General features: G+C 38.6%; 2 protein-coding genes across 5 annotated transcripts in view; one reads left to right on the top strand and one right to left on the bottom strand.

Moving 5' to 3' along the window:
- Positions 1–22,010, top strand: part of CCNH (cyclin H) — a 475,189-nt gene that overhangs the window by 5,294 nt on the left and 447,885 nt on the right. For 2 of the 4 annotated variants that reach the window (XM_065740531.1, XM_065740530.1), the window contains exons 7-9: positions 1,454–1,565; positions 2,132–2,192; positions 3,029–3,199. In XM_065740531.1, the coding sequence (XP_065596603.1) occupies positions 1,454–1,565; positions 2,132–2,192; positions 3,029–3,064 (209 nt within the window). In that variant the 3' untranslated portion in view covers positions 3,065–3,199. Of the gene's footprint in view, positions 1–1,453; positions 1,566–2,131; positions 2,233–3,028; positions 3,200–22,010 lie in introns of those variants that run through there. The other 2 variants (XM_065740533.1, XM_065740532.1) reach the window with 2 other exon arrangements.
- Positions 5,851–22,010, bottom strand: part of RASA1 (RAS p21 protein activator 1) — a 53,139-nt gene continuing 36,979 nt past the window's right edge. Inside the window, exons 14-25 of the mRNA XM_065740525.1 lie at positions 20,397–20,554; positions 20,037–20,113; positions 16,509–16,681; positions 16,166–16,325; positions 15,827–15,969; positions 14,938–15,053; positions 14,190–14,276; positions 11,512–11,579; positions 9,407–9,495; positions 8,590–8,667; positions 7,368–7,502; positions 5,851–6,831 (exon numbers count right to left, since the gene is read on the bottom strand). Coding sequence (XP_065596597.1) covers positions 6,748–6,831; positions 7,368–7,502; positions 8,590–8,667; positions 9,407–9,495; positions 11,512–11,579; positions 14,190–14,276; positions 14,938–15,053; positions 15,827–15,969; positions 16,166–16,325; positions 16,509–16,681; positions 20,037–20,113; positions 20,397–20,554 — 1,368 coding nt within the window. The 3' untranslated portion in view covers positions 5,851–6,747. The remainder of the gene's footprint in view (positions 6,832–7,367; positions 7,503–8,589; positions 8,668–9,406; positions 9,496–11,511; positions 11,580–14,189; positions 14,277–14,937; positions 15,054–15,826; positions 15,970–16,165; positions 16,326–16,508; positions 16,682–20,036; positions 20,114–20,396; positions 20,555–22,010) is intronic.

The following is a 22,010-nucleotide window of genomic DNA, read 5'->3' as shown; positions in this document are numbered from 1 at the left end:
AAAACTTCGGCATGGAATAAACTTCCTACTTGATGGATAAAGGAGGAAAGGTTACCTTTGATTTTAAACAAATGAAATTTAAAATGGCAAAAATCTTGATGATTCTCAAATCATATATGTTGTAGTGAATTAAGAGGTAACAACTGATTTACAATCAGAAGTGAAAAAATGGTTTTGGGCTCTAGGTAGTGTTTCTTTGCAAGTCTGAGTGAATAGCTTATTTCCATCACTGACTTGAGACAAAAGCCTGCAGATAACTGCTTCTGCCACTAGTAGATGACTTGTAAGCTAAGTGATAACTGATCTGCCAGGATTTATAACTCAGTTTATTTTGTAGCCATAAAGGTGTTTCTAAAGATGCTTAGGTTTGGTAATGCACTACAAAGCAAGTACACTACATAAAACACCAAGAGTGGTAGCATGGTTTGGTTTAGTTGGGACAGTGGAATTATGGTGCACTGATTATTACCTTTTTTAATAAAATGAGAAGGCTGGAGAATGGACTTCTAATTTAGAGATCAATTGTCTTACTGTTTGAAGCTATTGAATTTATTTAGAAATCCAGCCCATTGACTAGGCTGATTTTAGTAATGAATACAAGTCACCAGTGTTGTCAATTCAAATTGAATTTGTAAAACTTGGTGTTTTTCTGTCTCTCTTCCTGCTAGCAAACAGAGTTTTCTGCTTTCTGTTAGTAAAACATAGAACTTTGGGATCACATAACTTTCACCCTAGAGGCTGCTTTTCTGTAAGCACAGGATGACAGGCAGAACATTTTGAAGGAGTGGAGGTGCAAGTCTGTACATCACTGGTTTTGCATAGAAGTGGTGGTAGAGGAGGCCACGGTTCTTCTATAGCAGTTCTGAGTTTAATTTGCTTTCTCACAAAACAAAGTGTTCTTTTTTAAGGATAAGGTTTAGTGCTGAATACAAGAATTGCCTGCCTATTTTGAAACTTGCTAGCAAAGTAATGTGAATGCCATAGTTTTCCTTGATGAAATTCAAGCCTGTGATGCTGACAGCCTGTTTCAGTGTAGTTCTTAGTGCTGAGTTTCTGGTGTATCTCAATGTTGTATGTAATCTTGGATTCTCTGAAGTTAGAGTTCTCTTAGATAGAAAGTTTCATAAGCAGATGTACTGACTTCTCCATCTCACAAAACCCGCCTGATGTTTGCTCTGACATACATACAGATTTTATTTGGATAGCTTTCTGTTCCAGCTGTTGGTAACACTTGCATTACAGCTTCTTGAAGTCTGTTTTAGTGAATAAGTAATAGTGTTTTCAAAATCTAGCAGAAGAGTGAGGGAAAGGAAACAAAATAATATTTTAAGCTTGGGTACAAGGGATAAGCAATAAAAGTAGCCACACTACTGTTTGATACTGATCTTGTGTAGTTCACTGGGTGGAACTTGAATTACCTAACGTGCTTAGAGCTGTGTTGTTGCTACTGCAGGCATGAAAAATCTAATAAAGAAGTATGAGCTTCCAAGGTCTGAAGAGGTTGCAGCTCTAAAACAGAAGTTAGAGAAGTGTCACAGCCCAGAGCTTTCACTTAACATTAACATGTAAGTAGATACTGCTCTGTAATGTGTTAAATTCCCACTTTTTTTTTTTTAATGCTGTGGAAGCATTAATTAACACTGGTCTTGCAGTGAAGGAAAATTAAAGCATCAACATAACACAAGAATGTTGTTTCAAATTCTTGTTTCTGAGGTTCAGACAGTTAAATAGTGGGAAGTAACACTCTGTGCTGATTTGCACTGTAGTCCCTAGTGGTGCTTATTTGTTAACACAAAACTGTAACCCTGAGTGGCTTCTAAATCTGGACACATGATCTCATGTGCCTTTAGAATCATAGTCTTCAAAATTAAGTGATTAAAATAAACTCTGTAAAGGGTTGATGCTTTAAGAACCATGTTGCAGGTAAGGGACTTGCGAACGTTTTCTGTCTGCCCTTTTCATTTTAGTAGCTACTGTAAAATTCTAATAGGCAGTTATTTTGAATCTTGATAGTTTTTCTTTAATGTGACAAATTTGTTCATAAACTAACCTAAAATATTGTGGCCAGGTAATGAGTCTGACTCTAAAAGTAACTAAAGCTTTTTTTATTTTTTTTTTGTTTGGGGCTTAGGAAGAAGAGGAAAAGTGGTGAAGATGGTGAACATAACTCAAAAAAGCTTAAAATGGATGAGGTCAGTTAATGTATTGTACAAGTAATTATTTTTCCACTCAGTAATAACTGGCAAAATCAGCACATCTGTTGAGGCAAACTTCTGCCTCTCATGTTGCTCAGTGTATTTTTCAACTTAGCTTTTAAACATCTAGTGTAAATTTCCCCTCTTTTATTTGTAAAGCATTTCCCCTTGTTTTATCACTACCAGACCACTTAGAAAATCTGTCTCCCTCATGGTTATAAGCTCACTTAAAGTATTGGAAAGCCGTGATGAGGTCTCCCTGGAGTCTCCTGTTCTCTAGGTTGAGTATGCCTAGCTTCCCTCAGCCTGTCTTCATAGGGGAGGTGCTCCAGCCTCTCATGTGCTGGGGTCCCAGGTGTGGTACTGCAGGTGTGTAGGACACTCTGCTGCCTTTCTGTGATGGAAGTGATTTCATGAATAGATGAAGGGGAACTGATGTCTTCTGCCTGCACTTTGGAAGGTCTTTAACATTGTTCCAGACCACACACTTTGGAAGGTCTTTAACATTGTCCCAGACCACATTCTTATTTCTAAATTGGAGACATACAGATTTGAAGGGTTGGATGCATGAAGAACTGGTTGGATGTTCACATTCAGAGGGTTGTGGTCAGTCTCTTTATGTCCAGGTGGAGGCCAGTGCTGACTGATGTCCTCCAGAGGTCCATCTTGGAATCGTTATTACTTGATCTCTCTTTAACCAGCATATGTAAAAGATATTACTGTTACTACATGCAGCACTACCATGTGCACAGTTTTGTACTGCTTGGTGGCCTTACTGTAAAAAATTCTGACTGGTCACACTGTTCAGGGTGTTGTTTTTTTCCTTCCCTTAGGAAGAATGGACTGATGAAGACCTTGCAGACTTTTGAAGCCTACTCCTGCAGTACTTGCTGTTCTGTGGCACATGTGAAGCTGCCAATTGAAAGTCCTCTGTAGACTGAAGCACGAGGTATTTGTTATCCTGCTTTTTAATTTCTTTCCAATAAAGCTTTTAAGAAGTTGTAGTTTTAAAGCCTCTCATCCATTCAAGGTCAGTAAGAAATGTTCAAGTTTTGGCTTAGCCAGCACCTTCAGATGCGATGTAAGCACAGCAGTTCCTAGTGTCAGTTCTGGCATTTACTGGAGTGGTTAAATACACACACAATGCATCTGCTAATAAATCCTGAAGTGCTTGAGAGCAAGATGTGCTACTGTCCTGCCTGGGCTTGCCACTGAAACTGCTAGAAGAACATAATCTTGCTCATAACATTTTTTCTCAATTGGGAAGCTCCTCCAATGTGCTGAGGGGCTACAGGCACCTAACTTCTGGTGCTAACACAGTTCTGTGTCCTCTTCATGCAGCCATGCTGTCAGACTAGGTTGCTGTGAGAAACCTAGGTTGGGGCACCCTAGGAGAACAATTTAAGATGATCTTCCTGAGTAGTTACATAGTTTCTAAATTTAAGGCAAGCTATTTCCTTTTCACATGTTGTTTTAGAGTACATACAGCTCCAGAATACATTTACCTAATTGTAGCTTTGGGCTTTTCCTAGATTTCTTTTCATTGTTGCATTTTTGTATAACAGATACAAATCTGTTCTTCAGAGCTGTTTTATTTTTTTTAACTGTTACATTGTTAATATCCAGCCAAGCACATTGATTTTAGAAATTACCTACTCAGGACAGTTTCTGACAACTCATTCTTCAGTAACAGTGGTAAAGCTGCTTTTCTTCAGTGTCTGCTCAGCCAATTGTAGTTTCAGCTCAGCAGGCCTGGCCATCACAGAGCACCTAGCAACTGAAGGGTGAGTGATTTAGCTGAAACACCTTTTATGGTGCCATCCTTACTGTGTTCTGAATGAGCTGTAACCTGCTAGCAGAGCATTCAGCAATGATGACTTTTTTTTTATCTTGCCCTGTGACTTGTGTGTTTTAATTAATTAACTCACTGTGTTCCATAAGCAGGAGAGCCTAGTAGTGAAGAAAACAGTATTTTTACTTAATTTTTTCCTGTGAGATGCCATTTAAAATGGACTTGAGCAGACTAACGAGCGTTTGTTAGCCTGTCAGTCCAGCCTGTCCGGGTCCCTGTATAGGGACTTGCTATACCCCTCCAAGTTGGTGTCATGTACAACATACTGTAGGGTGCACTCAATCCCCTTGTCCAGGTCATCAGTAAAGATTTTCAGTGGAGATACCAAACAGGACAGGCCCAGGACCCCCGGGGACACCATGCATAACAGGTTGTCAGCTGGATTTAACTCCATTCATCACTGTTCTCTGGGCCCAACTGTGCTGCCAGTTCTTTACTGTCATGGTTTTATGAATTTTGTTACTGGTATTCTACATCATAACATCATGTAGAGCATTGGGAAGAGTTAGTTAATGTTCCAGCACTGTGGATCATCAATAGCTGAGGCAGGTATCCTTGTCTCACAAGATAAGAACTGTGTACCCCAGAGGGCTTTGCATTGCTTTGTATTCTTCTGTTTTCCCCTTGGAGGGAAAGATAAAAACTGTTCACATGTCACAAGACACACACTCTTTGCTTTTGGATCAACCCAGCAGAGGGTGCTCCCTACCTGTGTTGCCTTCAGCATTAGTGTAGGGCCTTCAGTTCTCAGATACTCTCTCATTTTATTTATTTGATTTATTAGCTTCAATTCCAATTATATTGTATTATACTGCATTTCTTGCATTCACATACCTTATTTAGTAAATTAGCTTTCCTCCTTAGATTGTTGCTGCTGTTTTGTTTCTAGGCCCATCTCCCTCTTCCCCTTTCCCAGGGCATGGGTCCCCACCCCACTCATCACAGAACTGGGCTGCACCAGCCCATAAACCATAGACATTTATCCAGCAAGGAGTCCAGGCCATGGGCTGCCAGCTTCTTCAGGAGAATACTGTGGAGGAGAATACATACAGGAGGATACAGCATCAAAGGATTTCCTGAAGTCTAGGTAAATTACATCAACAGCCTTTCCCTCACGCACAAGATGGGTCACTGGATCACAGGAGATGAGGTTGGTCAAGCAGGACCTGCACTTCGTGCTGGCAGGGCTTGATTCTCTGGTTGTCCCACACATGCTGCGTGATGGCAGTCAGAACTGTCTGCACTGAGGTCAGGCTGACAGGCAGCTGGAAAGCAACTGAGATTTTGAAAATGTGAAAGGAAATAAATATCAGAGCAGAGACTTGGATGAAGTCTGTACACATCAGGGTGAAAGACAAAGCAAAATGCTGTTTTAATAGGCAGGAAGTGCTGTGTAATACTGTAACAGCTGCGTTCATATTGCACAAGAGTTACTTGCATGATTATCTCGTTAGTACTGCCAGTGAATCTCAGCATCCTTTTACTCCTTACCAGCTCAGTCCCAGGAATTGTTGTGAATGAGGAACACAGAAATACACTTCAAACTGACTGTGTATTTTAATTCTAAGCGAAAAAAAATAATAAATCCATTCTTTTGCCATGAGAGGCAGAGGTACATATTGAGTATTTTCCCCCTCCATCATTTCAAACTCCTGGCTTCTGTCTGTTATACTGCATCCAGCATGGCAGTACTGTTCTGAGGATGCACAGCAACAATCAAACTGACACTGCAGTGACAGTGCACTTCAGAGTACAACTGTGTACACAGACAACAGAAAAAAATCCCACAGCAGCCAAAAGTCAGCCAGTTCTCATAAGGTTGATCTGCAGCTTGATTTATTTCAAAAGCTTACTTTTCATGTATAAAAATAAGATTGACTGTAGACTTACAGTACACAAAAGACCAACCAATACATATTTTATAAAATGGTTTAATGAATGCATGCATGTCTGATACAATGATCAATAAATTTACTGAGTTCAAATTATTTACTGTTGTAAACATTTTACAAAAGCATTGTGATTTATCTGGATATACAGTCCTTGATGGAAGAACTGTTTCAGACTGAATCAGAGTGGCACATCAAAAAATAAAGCTGACAAGATCCATTCTGCATATTCTCTTTCAACATGATTCCAGCAAGAGAAACAGCATGGTATAAAAGTGTACAGTAAAGATTGTTTCTACCATAACATCAAACTCCAGAAACTGTAAGTACAAGTTAAAGTGGTTGAAACAGTCAGAAGTCATAATTATTGTAACCAGTCAGAAATTACAGTAAGAAATGTTATCCAGTTATATGTAGCTGTCAAGACTAAACATTTCTTTCCTTGTCAGTTGATTTTTTTTTCCAACGAGACAGCAAAACTTTGGCAATTAGAGGTGTTGAAAGTAATTTTCAAAGTTCAAGACACAGTCACAGCGTTTTCTTTGCAGAAGGTGAACTGTACACCAAGGCTCAGAGGTTGTGAAAACTGTTTCCAAGTGGAAAAAAGTGCAAATGTCCTGCACAGATAGCTTAAAAAGCTGCTGGTACAATCATTCACCAACAGAATCTTTGTTTTCTTTTTGCATAGTTCACACATCACTGGGAATGTGACAGGGTGTGCTATTTTTGGCAAGAGCAAGAAGAAAGTGATACTGGTGTGAGTTGCCGTGTGGGGCATGCTGGATCCATGCAGAATTCAGGTAGAGGGCTGCTACCTGATGTTATTAGACACTGAATACTGATTTTGCTTTTGTTGAAGCAGTTCTGTAATAGCCAACAGCTTCTTAAGAACGTGCTGCAGGAAAAGAATCAGTACAACAATGCATTAGTAACTAGAAAAAAAAAGTCTGGCTTCAAATGCATTTTCAACAGCCCTGTTTTCCTAGTTTATGTTGTTTCCAAGTTTCTTTTATGAAATAACACCAAAATTTATCACCACACCCACTGATCTTACTGCTTTCTAGTGTAACACGGGCTAAGACAACACACTGCCAACATGCTGCTTTTGTCCAGGCTTTTGTCTTCCACTAAGGTAGAACTGTTTTAACTAAAACAGGGTGACGGTGAATCATTAGGGCTCTGACAGGAAGAAAAGGGAAAAAATGCACGAGAACTTTGCTAACAGAAGAAACCCATGAGGATAAGTTTGCCCTGTGATGTACAAAGTTTTGGGATTTTTAAATCACAGAAAGTAACTGGTGATATGCACGTTTGGAGGTGTTTATCAGGTATAATGCTCTCCAGAAGTACTAACAAAGAATCCTAATATTAAGGAATAACTTGAGATACGTATTTGCAGCTGTGGTTTGACTGTTAAGCTTTCTGACTGACCTGCATTACACCTCGCTCATTACTGAGCGTCCGAAGCTCATCCGAATGTGCCACGCAGATCTCATGCAGCGCTGCCAGGTCACGAGACAGGTCAGTTCGTGAGTGCTCTGTAGTGTCTGGAAGCTCGGGGACATTCTTCAACAAAAGCAACGAGAGCAGATTAAGGATGGTGGGTACTCAGGTGTATAGGAAATTGTACCACTGCTGTACAGATCTGTCAGTTCAATTGTTTTACACTGTAAGGAAGTATGGCAGCGTTAAGTCTCCTGAGCTAATTCTTCTACCTGTGTTTATCTCGGATCTGTTTCTTCCTCTCAAATATACTAAATATAAATATATTTCTAATCCTGCTAGAAGAGTTCTCAATAAAAAAAATCTGGTGTTGCTACACCACTGAACAAAAAAAACAATTAAGGATAGAGATTCAACCTCCCGGTAAGCAAGGAAGGGATCCATCAGCAGCAGTCTGTAATACCAAGTTACAGACTCATTACACAGCAACACTGTAATTAAAGCAGATTAATGCAACCATTATTCCCAAGCCAGTTGTTCTCAAGCCAACTGTCTTGCCCTCATACAAACTCATTTAAAGAAAACTGATGCATCATTTTATACAGAAACTGCAGTGGAACCAGAGGAGGTGACATATGGCAACCCACCCGAGTGCCAGAACAGTCTGAATTAATCAATCCAGAAGGGTAGGTACATTTCATTTTCATTTTTAAAGTGAATATTTGGCTTAAAAGAGCTGCTACCATGAGCTTCTAATTCCCTTTACAGCTGTCACACACAAAGTCCAAATTAACGCAGCAGTTCCTATTTGAGACCGCAGCATCCAGAGTGCCACCACTGACACCTGGAATGTCAACTGAAATGCACTGTGTTTTCTGAAGAGAAATCACAGTCTTTGGTAAAACCTACACATCAGATGATACACAGGAATTTGTGTTTTAAAGATGTGTTTTTAAATCTTTCTGGTTTTGGCCAACGTTTTTAATCCTCACACAGGAACTTTGGCTTCTTACTTCCATAGAAGTGCTAAATGGAGAAAATCCAGTGGCATTTCATTGTTTTAGTTTTGTATGACAGGCCACTGACCTCCAGTCTCGATGCAGAAATTGTCTGGGAGCTGATACTTTTGAGCTGGTCAATAAAAAGCATAAATAAATCTTCATTTCAGTGTGGCACATAACTTGCAAGGAGGAATTCTTTGAGCACTTACCCCGAGTTCATCTAAGAACATGATCATGCGGTGCTTGTTGCTCTTGATGAATGGATTTACCCCTTCCATATATGGCTCCTAGTAATTTATAGAAGGTTTAATTAAAATAATTATACATTCATTAAATATTCATCAAAATACTTACTGTCGTGAAATCTGAAATTTCTGAAATGCCAGGTGGGTGTTGTTGCAACACCTGGCCTCACTAAACCAATACTGCTCTCAGAAAGTACAACCACGCATGACTATGAACGCACAAAGACTGTACATTTTTAACACTGATTTGCAGCGATATTTTTGTGAGCTGAATGAGCACTGACTGAGGATGAACTGTGCGTGTGCCAGCAGAACACTGCACAGGAGAGGGCACAGCCAGTCATGTCCCAGCCTACCTACACCTGTGTCAGCCTCTGAAGATGGTTTTTATTTTGTTTTTCTTTTTGAATCTAAGCAGACCTGGCAAGCCAGAAGGATGGCTGGCCCTGCTCTACTCCAACTCTGAGTTTTAAGTCTTGACTGGTCTCAATTTGAAAATGAACTGCTATATACAGAGATGTCTGCTGAGTTTCCTGTGTCCTCATAGCATCGCTATGCCATGGCATCACACATCAAGACAGGTTTTTAGATCGCTTCCTCTCCAACGTTGGCTAGTCTGCTACTGCTGTACTTCAGATCAACACCCTGTTCAGTTCCACATGAAGACAGAAAACAGCTAGGCCTGCAGGCTGATGAGGATAAACACGTCAGGCGTCATGCTCTGCATAAGGAAACAGCAACAGCACAGTTCTAGGTGGTTCTGCGTGTGTATAATATTCACCTTAGCTCCAAATTCAACCAGATTTGCTAAGTTCTGCACAGACTTGGCGACCAGCGTCAGTGTTCTTGCAGCAGTAGGGGAAGGAGAATCTGATAGGAATACAAAGCATGGTTATTGGCTATTGCATACAGAACTAACACCAGCCAGAAGAAAGTACAGCTCTTCTTCAGCTTGTGTTTTTAACAGAAATAAATGCTCTGGTATAACAGAGCTGTATGTGGAAAACAGCACCTGGTGATGTATAACTTACACTGCCTTAGTAATTATGTCCTTTAGTAATTACATCCACAAAAATAAGCGTGAACACGTGGCTTTCCTTCACTAGTTTTATACTTAAGTAGACCAAACAAACTTTTTAATAAGAGTTATGTGAAATGAGATCAATTCTTGGTACCATGAAGTAGCTCTGCTGAAAAAGGATTACTCATTAAAAGACACTTTTACTTATTTGTGTATACCTACCCAAGTGGTCTCTTAACATATAAACCAGGAACACTGAATAAATGTGGCATGCTATCCTGGCCTGTCTGCATCTCTGGCTCTGTCTTCCTGCCCTCCTGCCATTCACTGAAAATAGGTTATATTTTTTCTTGTGTATCTGGAGTTTAGATTAGGCCTGAACAACTGAACAACTAATGCAGTTGCCAGTAGTATCTGGTGTTATAGTGCAACTCTTTGAACAGTGCTGGGTAATCTCAGTACCTTGCAATCCAGAGCATCAATCCACTGAGCCAGAGCAAAGAAGTATATTATTTCAAATAACTCAGATCCATTTGAAGCAAAGATTCCTTCAGACAGCTATGAAGGGTATATAACTATTGCTGCTGAAACCCAGCTGTAGCTACACACCCACCCTTCAGGATACTTTCTTACTCATTACATCAAGTTGAGGTAGGTTGGAAGCCTTGCACCCAAAGAAGGAGCCTCCCCCAGAGCCATGCTTCCCTCTCAGCTCTAGCTATGTCTGTAGGTTTACCTTAGCAATAGTCAGGAATATCAGATGAATGTATGCACAGGACTTAAAGGCAAGCTTGAAAGGGGTTACACATTTTGATACTCTCAATTTCACAGAGCCCTTCTTATTCAGTATATCTTAAGAGTGTAAAGGAGAAAACATGCTACACTGTCTGAAAAATCAAAAAGAAAGCTTTTCTACATCCAATTTCTGATTTCCTCTTACTGCCAAACCAGCATTTCACTAGTAAAATCATGGCAGGAGGAAGAGCCATGGCTCACGTGAGCCATGTGTCCCCAACTCTATGGTCATCTGTGCCAGAACATATGGTAGCAAAGATGGGGTACAATACATGCAAACATTTAAAAACTTGAGTTTTAGTAGCGTTTTCCCTTCAGTATTCCACACCTTTCCCTTTCTTCTTCTCACACAAGGAATACAGCCAAACTTCAGTTTTAATTCCCCTCAATGCACCGTTTTCTCTAAAACGCACACGTGCTGTTCCATCTTAAAAACCTCACCTGTATTTTTAAGTTAAAAATGCCACCCACAAACACTCCCAGGCAACTGCAACGGAGTGAATAATCCATGTTCTCAGCATTGGAGCTTCACAACAGGAAAGTCCTGTGCCAGCTGTGTCAGATGTGGTCCCATTCCCTCTCATCCTATTTCAAGTTACAAGGGAGAAGAGGCTGACCCTCACCCCTCCACAACCTCTCCCTTCAGGTGTGGACAGCAATAAGGTTTCCCCTGAGCCTCCACCAGACTAAACAATCCCAGCTCCCTCAGCCACTCCTCATGAGACTTGTGCTCCAGACCCCTCACCAGCTCTGCTTCCCTTCTCTGAATACAGTCCAGGGCCTCCATGTCTTTCTTGTACTGAGGGGCCCAAAAGCAAACAGTGCTTGAGGTGTGGCCTCACCAGGGCAGAGTACAGATTCCATACATCATTCAGCTCTATAGATCTTGTTCACATAAAACATAGCATCAAGTTCACCAACTTGGACACTGCATTGTATTCAGTGAAATCTGAAGATCACATGCTTAATTTTTCCACACTGATAGAATATACTGCACATTGTTAATCACTGAAGTAAATTTATGCCTATTACTACACAAAGTATGAAACTGAACTGAAGCATATAGTCACCTGAGATGATATTGAACATCCTTGGGTTCAGGATAGCAGGACAAATCAGTCGAAGAAAAACAAAGCCACTGAAATTGAAAGAAATTCATATTTTGTTTAATAGCAGCATTAATGTAAAATTGTGTACTCCTCAACAGTTCGAGTTAACCTGGAAATCTTTTTGAGATACACAACAACAAATCAGCCTGCATTTTGTGAATATGGTTATTAATGAGGAATGCCTCAATATGACTTCAACTCTGATAAAAACTGGAAGAGAAAGCATACTGATTTCCCAATTAAGGTAGGTTGCTGAAAGCAACTGGGAAGAACTTGACTGTACGAAGCTATGCTAAGACCACACTGGCTTCAGAACAGAGAAGCCCCTGGTCCCCCATCATCCAAAAGATTTCCATGGTTTTCTACAGAAGGTATAATCCCGCAGCCTTTGACTTCCCCAAACAACGTAAGGGCTGCAGGAGTGCAAGGGCAGAAGGGAACTTCTCCTTCGGCAGCAACACAGTCTCCAATCAGCTCCTGCTGAGCCATATCCTGATGACAGTACGCTATAGTGAAAGAACAGCACGGGACCTGCTATGTTCCTCCCAGAAGTAATTGCTGCCACTTAGAAAGCTGAAGAAAAGCACCAGGAACTCATTTAAGATAAACGCAAAACAACCTTCAAGTATGATGAGAAATATCTAATTTTCTTCAAGAGCAGAAGTAAAAAAACATCTAGCTCATGTCAACCTCAATTCTAACTGCTGTAAGAGGAAGTTACATGGAGACCAGGTAAGGTGATCAACATCATCCTTCATTAAGCATGGACCAGCAGAATGTTCCTCACTATAACAATAACAAAGCCTGACCTGACAAGGGAAGGGGATGTCACACAGCCTTGCTTGCTGTTGACTGCAGTGACTAAAATTCACATTACTTGGAAATGATGCACGGATATTGGTAAGCATAATGCATCTTCCATACTCCCATCTGAATTCTAATGCATACTTTAAGTTTCTTTTTTTCTCCAAGAACCACAAATTATGGGCTGGTAAAACAACAGTCCTCAGTGAGGCAAAAAAACAAAAAAAAAAACAACCCAACAACCAAAAATCTCAGGTGCAAGTATAAAGATAGGAGGAAGTATGTAATTCTGAAATCATGGAATACAGACCAATCTCTTCTAAGTGTCTACAGCTGAAGACCTGTGAGGCACGAATCCTGCTAATACAGAAGACTTAGGGCTTCCTGCTGTGTTCACCCTACATTGTTACTGAACAAATACTGACATGGAGGAGTTTTGAAAATCAGGTAGAAATGGCAGCATTTTCTGAATGAGGTAGCTGGTAAACCATCTAAAAATTAGTGTAATATAACAGTTTTCTTCTCAAAAGGCTGCAGAATTCTAGTGAGAAGTTGCAACTATCCACTTGTGAAGATTAAGGTCACAAGAAAAAACAGATCCAATATTTACAGCATTTAGTGAAGGCCTCTGGGAACTTTAAATGTAATCTGCATTCACTTAAGGAAAGCCATGTGGTTCTCTGAGGAAGAAGAGAAAGATGTGACATTTCCTGAGCTCTATTCCTTCAGAGTAAGAGGGGCACTCCTAATAGAAGCAGCCCTGATTTGAAGGCAAAGCCTTAGCTTAGTAAGACACAGCTATTAAGTGTCAAAATGATTAAAAATAAACGGCCAAAGACAAATCCTCTGAAAATCTCCAGCTGGACGAAAACCTAACCTCAGCAAATCACATGATTCCCAGATACTGGGGAAGGAGAGAAAGCACAAGATGGAACTTGCCCATAACCTCAAACAGTAACAATTCAGGACACATCAAGACAACATCCTTTTTTTTTTTTGGGGGGGGGGGGGGGGGGGGGCTGGCAATGGGTGATTAGAAGAGGGACTTGTACACTGCTTTGGATTATGAATACAGATTGGAGATTTTGTACTTAATGCAACTTCAGGGTAGCCAAGTTTGACATGTTCCAATGTGGCAAGGCTGGAGCGGAGAAATGAAGGGATTCTAACACAGAATAGAATGCTTTCAAAAACCAGTGCTGTCAAGAAGAGTGAGTGGCATCAGATCATGCAGCACCATGAAAGAGGAGCTCTCTTTGATGCAGAAAACTAAATACTGCAGTGCAGGCAGTACCTCAGTGAAGCCTAATGACAACTGGATTGCCTTTACGAGAAGATTCTGTGCCATGCTGGTTCTGCATTTTAAGGAGCAGTGATCCTAACCTGCATAGGTTTTGCCAGTAATCAACATATGCTACATAAGTGTTGCTAAGTAATGTCTGCTCGGGTGGCATATGACAGGATCACAGTCTCCAGGTGCCACTTTCTACAGGCACCACAGAGGCTAACTTGCTTTGAGAGAAGTTTTTTTTTTCTTTCCCAGAATGAAAATGGGAATCATTATTTTAGTTATAAAACTTAACATAATACGAAGTAAATTTGAAGTTAAAAATCTTAAGTAAAGCTCCGTATTACAACATCTTATTCTGGTGGCAAGGCTCTATCAACATAAATATTGCAAGCTCATAATCCTTAATTGGGATATCATGCCTTGGTATCAAACTACCTTCAATGCCACCATCTATATAAGTAGCATAAAGTTTTGTCACAGAGAAAAATAGATTAAGTACACTGAAGCTTGTTACAGATAAGACACAAAATGGGACGTAACTTACCTAACAACTCTAGTTCTCATGGTTGTATTAGCAGGCCACTTGTTTTGAACAGACTTCTGCAAGCACCCATAAATATACCTCAACGTCCTGTAAAAATAGTAGCTAATTACACACTACTTAAGACTTAGAGAATCAAATAGTCAGAAGGGATGCTCTCCAAAAGCCTACTTGACGTAAAACTATTAACAATCCCAAGACTATAACACAGACATTTAAATTAACTAAGAATTAATTTTTAAGTTTATAAATCAGTAGAAAGTCAATTTATAATTGTTCATTAAAAAATTGATTTATAAACTGGGGAAAGGCTTTCATTGATATATATTTCTATTCATGTAGGTAACATTAGATGTGCATTCAATGTTTTATAACCATCTATTATATGTTTCTTAAATGCTATTTCCTTTTTAAAAAATAGACAAACTCTATGTTTTTGTTCATTTTTTACTTTCACTCTTTTTACCTCAGTAGCAACTTTTCTTTCCATGAATAAGGGTTGAATAAACTTACTTTTATTCTCCTTTCCCTGAGAAGCAAGAAGCTTTTGTAACAAGGTACTATTTGTTCCTGAAAAGGTTGTCTTTTAATCCTTCTGTATTACACAGTACAACACTAAAGATCCCAACAATTCCAGTCAGTTTTCTGGCTGATCAGCAGAAGATGAACCCATAAAAATACCATTTTAAGGTGCAGTGTGAATCACGTAAGCAGGAATTTACAAATACAAATCTGTAAAGTGCTAACTTACGGAGGCAGTATCTCTGCAGCCATGAATATTTTCTCCACCAGTTCTGAAAGTATACTGAGTAGATGTGCCAAATTAGTGTTTACATCTTCATTCTTTTCTAGTTTTGAAGGATTTAACTAAAAAAGAGAAAATGATTAGGTTTCCTCTCCTACCAGAACAGAATTATTTCATAATATTACACAATAAAGACTTCTTCAAAGTAAATTAAAAATACTGCTGCAGCAGAAATCTCAGACTCTTAAGAGAACTCCCACATCTCCCTCTATGGCTAGCCAGGAAATTAAAAGAAGCAATGGTTCTAGTATATTTTCCTCTGATGTCTAAGACATTCCACACAACCCACTCACACGACATATCTTTTAATTCAAAATTCTGAGGTCTCCCATTCTTTCTATGACTAAGTTAAGGCAGAACACAGAAGTCAGGAGAAGCATTAAAAAAAATAGGAACAACAAACAATTCTGCTCAACCCCCAAAGCTCCCCCCAAAATCAGCAGAACAATAAGAAGCATCAGGGAATTTAGAATCAGAACTAAAGTTCAGAAATATACCTGCATGACATCTTGAGCTTACTAAAAGTTATTCATGTTGTACTGCTCAGTAACTGCTGCAGAACAACCTATGTTAGCTACTGAATAAACACCTAACTTGAAAATCATGCATTTAAACATCTAGCCCTTCAGAAGTGCTATTTATGAATACTGCTCAAGCCAACATCTATAGAAAACAATGAACTCTGATCCTGTATTAATCATGAAAATGAAGCTTTGTTCTGAGAGATAAATCAGTGTCTCTAAAGATAACATTTAATCCAAACATAAAACAAAACAGCCAGTACATAACTGTGTCAACAAACCAAGATGTTTAAGAACATAGTTCAAGGTACCACCTCACAGGACTGCTTGCTCTCCATTATCTTTAATATTGAGTCTTTTAGTGCGTGGTGAACAAAACGTGTTGCTGTGGCTTTCATATACTGCTCCATGAGTGTACTTGCTAAAGTGGTAGCACGAAACAAGGTAGTAGCTTCATCTGAAAGAAAAAAAATAAAAGAGAGTGAATTGAAAGGCCAAGAAAGGGGAGACAATAAAGAGCAGAGAAAAACAAACAAACTGTGTTTACATTTCAGTATATGCTGTAAATAAAGAAAACAAAAAAGGAAGACAGCACAGCCCTCTCCTCCCTACCTGCCCAGTTTCAGTAAACTTCAGTGTAAGTAGTACAATACCTTCCATGCTTATTTCCCTGTCATTTAGTGTTCGTAACAACAGGGACTCCAGCTTTTCATGAAGAAAAATCTTCAGTAAAATGCCAGCCAGCAGTGTTCTATCCTGTCCACAAACATGTGATAAAGCATACACTACATGAAGTTCTTTCTGGAGTACGAGCTGAAAGAAAAAAATGAACTTATAAAATTCAGAAACTATTCAGTAGAAACTGGTGTCATGTATCTATAGTAAAACAGATGTCACTATAAATATAATTTGTGTCAAACACTCTTTTCAGAATTTGTTTCAAACAAAAATGTAAGTTTTGACAGCTGAACTAAGGAAAGTCAAACAATGCTATACCTCTTTAAACTCACTGTACTCCTCTTCTGGCATGATCTTCTCCATCGAATATCGTGCTCGAACACGCAGAGATCCGGGCTCAATACCCTTTAATGGTACATGGGAACTGAGTTGAAACCACTCATCTGTTGCATGTCCTTTCTGTAATCGGCTTAATTGGCAGCGCATAAATACTTAAGGAAGAAAAGCATTATTCAATTAATTCACCTCCAGCAAAACAGCGTTTGTATCAAATAAAATAACAGTTTATTTTCATCACATGCCATCTTATTTCACCAAGAGTATTAACAGTAGCAATCACCATTTTTGCCGTCAATAAATTAGCATGTTCACTATTCACTGGTTTAAAATTTTCCCCCTGAAGTGAAATGGAGTAATGCATAAACACAAATTATTCTGTGATTGTTCTCTTAGTAACACCCAGGCAGCAGATAAATGAAGTGCTACCTTGCAATACCTGTCAGCATTCAGAAAATAAAAGCAGATAAGAGTGTTTAGATATCACTGTATTCTTTTTCCCAGTCTTGGGCTGCTATCACCATCAGGCCAACTTGACCACTTTCTTCCTTTTTACTATAATTATAGTGATACTACTGAAGTTGCTCACATTACAGAACTCCAACAACACCTTTTTTGTTGTTCTTTTTAAATTTCATTTCTGCAAAGCCTACACAGTCTTCCTGAAGTTGTCAGCAGTTCCATTCGACTTTCCATTGCCCCAGTATTGCAATGTTACTGGGTTATCACCTGATACTGGAATAGAATAACGTCACACTCAATGCTCACTTTGGGGCACTCCAGTTCTCTATTTCATGCTCTCTGGAGCTCATAAACTCCTATTAGGTAATGCATTCATGTCATTTAAATGGTTGGGAAAATAATTATTACCAGTGTGGACGGGACCACAATCCCATCAATCAACTCTGCAAGAAAATTTCTTCCCATCAAATCTTACATACTGCAGCTAAGCAATGTGTTTTCTTCCTTTGGTTGCAAATATATAGCAAGTGTCACACTTTGGTACACTGACTGGGATGCTGAAATACAGGATATAGAATAGTTTGTTTATTTTTTCCTGTGCCTACAGTAGTATTTTGTAATTATAGTATCACCTGCCTCTAGCTTGCAAGAGAAGGATACAGTAACTACCCAGTGTACATTCGACAATCTTGTGACACCACAGTGACTTTTTTTCCACCTGGTTGCAACTGTGTAATCTAAACCATCAACTTCAAAACCAACCTGTGGCACTTCTGCAAATAAGAACCATACTCACAAGGAAAAAAAAGGGCTAATATTGTATTTTACAGACCTGCCTGCCTGTGCTGACCCTCAGCTTTATAAAAAATGTTTAGTTCTCCCACTATTAACTAACATGAAATTAACCAAGTACTGTGGTGCTAAACCAAACCAGAAATTCCACTCCAGTTCAATCCTGTGTGGTACTGCCCTGTCAGACTGACTGCTTCAGCTGTCTAATCAAACCTGAGATCTCAGTTTTCAGTAGCAGCAAACAAAGTCCAAATACTAGGGCTTTACTGTATTTCTTTTATGTTTGCTTTTAAGACATTAATACATACTTATGTGAATAAATCCTTAATGTTATTTAGTTCCTCTTTGCTAGAGAAACAAAAAAGTTTTGAACAGAAACAATACTAATCTACTTTGTTAAACTGGCAAAATACTTCCACAAGGCGTGAGAATTATAACAATTAACAGACTAACATCCAAGTCAAAAACTTGAGAATTCATGGAATGTTTTAAAATACTCAAGAAACAGCCTTCATGCTCTTATTTTAGTAATTAAAATGAAAGAAACGGTGAAGTAATAAAACAGTGAGACCAGTACAGATTAATGGGCCTTCAATTTGCTTAGTACAGCAGAAGCAATGAACAGGAAAGCTGACTTAACCAAATAATGGGGAAGAAGAACAGCCCCAGCATCACATGGTTCTCATATCAGGGCAATCCACATTTAGCAACCACAGCTGAGGAGAATGCTCATGAAAGCAACTTATTCTCTTGTTGTTGGAGAGTTCAGGCATTATTCAGGCAATATTATCTTGGTCTGTTAGGTAAAATCTGGTATTGCTCATTTATTTCCACTTGTAATAGGGCAGAGATGCATGCTAATTCAACTTAACTCTGTCTAATCCTTATCCCCAAATTAAATTACTGTTGAGTTCTGCTGCGAAGGTACCTAACTGCAGCCAAATAACTGTACCCCTAACGAAACCTTATATCACCTCCCAGCAGCTAGATGTTTCCAAAGCCAACGCAATCTCCCTGAGACTGTATCTTTTTTTCCTCCTATTACACAAGATTTTTTCCTGTAGTCAGAAGAAGGACAAAGTTTTGGAATTGCATTCTGGAATCTAGAATTGAGCTCTGCAAAAGCATTCAATCTGAATAGTAATTCTAATTCTAATCCCTATAAATCTCTTCTCTGAGAAGTCATGAAATTAACACAGAGGCATAGATAACAGACTAGTTAACACAACATATGCAAAAAACAACTGCAATAGATTCTAAGTACTCTGCCAGGCTTTAAAACAGGCAGGTCTGAACAGAGTGGAGTAGAAAAATTCCTGGAATAAACTGAGGGTGGGTGGGGTAGTTCTGCGCTGAGGGCAACAAACAAGGAGGAGGGTAGGCACTGAAGCTCCTACATCAAATGATAGCTTCACTAGGAGAAGTTTGAAGCATGTTGTGTGTGGGAAGGGAATCGATCGTAATCTTGTCCTCTTTTTTTAATACAGAAGAGCTCAGAAGCCATGCTTTTCAAAATGAGTCCTTTCTTTTCTAGAAAGCTGATGTTGCCTTACCAGCTTGCTGTTAGCTTTCTGACACAGAAACTCTGACTACTGAAGATGCAGTTGCCTAGTTAGCAGGAAGAGAAAAAAAATCTTGTGAATTCTTGTAAAAAGTGGAAGAAAATAGAGACTGTTTCCTGAAGTGATACTGAGGTAACTTCAGGTCTAAGCCTAGAAGTGGTGCAAGGAAAGTATGGAGATGATGTGAAACAAAAAACCCCACAAATTTTGTTCCAAAGGCTCTCAAGGTACTTTTGATTCATTTTTAAATTAACTACATATATTTGCTCTCTTTCTTCATTCCCATTAGATATAACCAAAAACATTAAACAAAGAATTCCACACACACAAGCTTAAAACAGATCAAACAAATGAACACCGTGAAACACTATTTTACTGACAGATTCTCTTTTGATCTTGCTTTTTGTAAGCACAGTCACACACCACACAACAGCTGTTCTAAAGAGCAGCTATGAAACACAGGAGATACTTAGGACTGGATTACTGTGCATCTTTGTACTAAAAACCATGCAAGTTCTCATTGCAAAAACATGAATCCAAAAACATTAACAGACATCCAAAACATACAAATATAGCACGGCAGGGATAAAAACACACTTAATTTTCTTGTGATAATGTTTGACAAGATTCATGAAAACTGCACAAAGAATCAATTGCTGCAATACATATGCAACTTTTACAGAAAAATACTTACATATATCTGGATCTTTACTTTTCTTTGTTTTGTTACTAAGACTTATTTCAAATCTATTAATATCAGATGAAAGATCACTAGGAGAAAAGACAGAAAGCCTCAATTAATACTACAGTTGGCTGGCATTTAACCTTTGTCTAAACTCATTTCAAAACCTTATTTCTCATTTACAGATGAAGACATTTAGGTTAACAAAGGTATTCAGGTGCCTACATAAAATCTGATCACACATTCATGGCTGAAAAGTCACTGCAGTTTAACCACACACAAAGCATTTTTAAAGGCATATGCAAAACAGTACACTGCTAATAATCTTAAAGGCAAAGCATCTTAACGCAAGTCAATTAGACTGAGACTTACTCAAAAACAAATTCTTCTGACCACACAGGGTTCTGCCCTTCCCTGATATGTGTTTTTGCTACCTGAACACTGTTCAGGTAGATGTTACAATATGGATTAGTAAAATGCTTTACTGGGAGCGTATGAGCTTCTTCTACATGCAAAATAAGACTGCTGACCTAAAAAAAAAAAAGAACAAAATAAAACAAAACATTTACTTCTTTTTGTAGAAACAGAAATATTAAAAACATGACTAATTTTTTTCCTCTGTGTGGAGGCTTAATGTTAACTTACGAGTAGCATTTACAAACTATTACTTCCTAATAGAAAGGACATAATATTTTAACAAGTACCAGCGACAAAATAAGAGTAGGATCAAATAATTACTGAAAACAAATCTTTGGAACTGTATTTTTAATGCATCCTGTTTTTTTTTTTTTTTGCTAGTGATGGTGGTTTTTATTTATTCATTTATTTTTAACTTATGTCTTAAAGACATTAGGATTTGTAAATGCTGACTTTTCTACAGATAGAAAATTTTACAGAAACCAACATCCGACATGTTGAGTAAAAAACCACAGGTTATTACAGGTGCAACAGCTTACCTGGTGCTTTCCTAACAGATTACATGAAATTCTGTTGTGGAACATATTATAACCAGTTTTTCCCCTAAAATGAAAGCATGTGGTCTGTACTATGGACTCTCAAGATTACAGCAATTGGTAACCCCACGCTTCCAGAAAATGAGTGAATATTCTGAAATCTTATTTACATCAAGGAAGATATTTTGATCTGCTTTTGTACAAAATTCCAAATCATGTGTAATTCATAGCTCACTCCAACATCTACTGATATCAGCTTACATCAAATAAATATAGTAAGAACAGGAATTACCGTATTTAATTCAGTCAACATTTCATTTGAATTCAAATATTCAGCAACACAAGTTTTGAAGGACAGTTCAAAATTGGAAAGTATTCACATCATTGTTTTTATATTCCCCTCAGGAGATTGACCATGCCATAAAAGTCATTATTCTAAACACTAGCAGGGTTTTACTTTCCGTCACACTCTGCAAGTGTGCAGTACAAAGTAATTGATGGAGCATGTTTCTCAGATTCTGCTTCCTGATGTAACTTCTGCAATAAAAATGGAAGCGTTTGGTTTTTATCTGTCTTGATGACTGACATATATTTTCCCACTTTTTTTTCTGTTCTTCTCCTTTATGTAGAAAAGCATTTGTTTTTTTTATTTTTTGAGGAACAGAATTACTTCAAACTGCAACCCTTCTTGCTTAGCTTTTGCAGCTTGCAAGCCTCCAATTTCACCTGCCAGTTCATCTGTGAATTCACTTAATACAGTTATTTTCTTCAGAAGCACTCAATATTCTTTAATGCTAACTACAGAATAATTCCACGTGTCCTGGAAAACATATTTCTTTTTCCACAGTTAACTACTTTCACTGTTCCCAACATTCAAAATTATCAGGGATCTTGAAGTCTATCTGTTACTTTCCAATCACTACAGACTTGGTCATTAACAACCACCTGTCATCCACCCCTGTGAGAAATTCTGGCCAAAGGCAGCACTTTCAAGCAGCCAAGAATGTTCAGCCAAAAGCATGGCTCAGCACAT

The sequence above is a fragment of the Cyrtonyx montezumae genome, unplaced genomic scaffold, assembly GCF_038088225.1.
Source record: "Cyrtonyx montezumae isolate F1298 unplaced genomic scaffold, pur_monq_1.0 scaffold_27, whole genome shotgun sequence".
Taxonomy (NCBI): domain Eukaryota; kingdom Metazoa; phylum Chordata; class Aves; order Galliformes; family Odontophoridae; genus Cyrtonyx; species Cyrtonyx montezumae.
The sequence above is the reverse complement of the archived record's forward strand: the minus strand, read 5'-3'. Positions and strand labels throughout refer to the sequence as shown.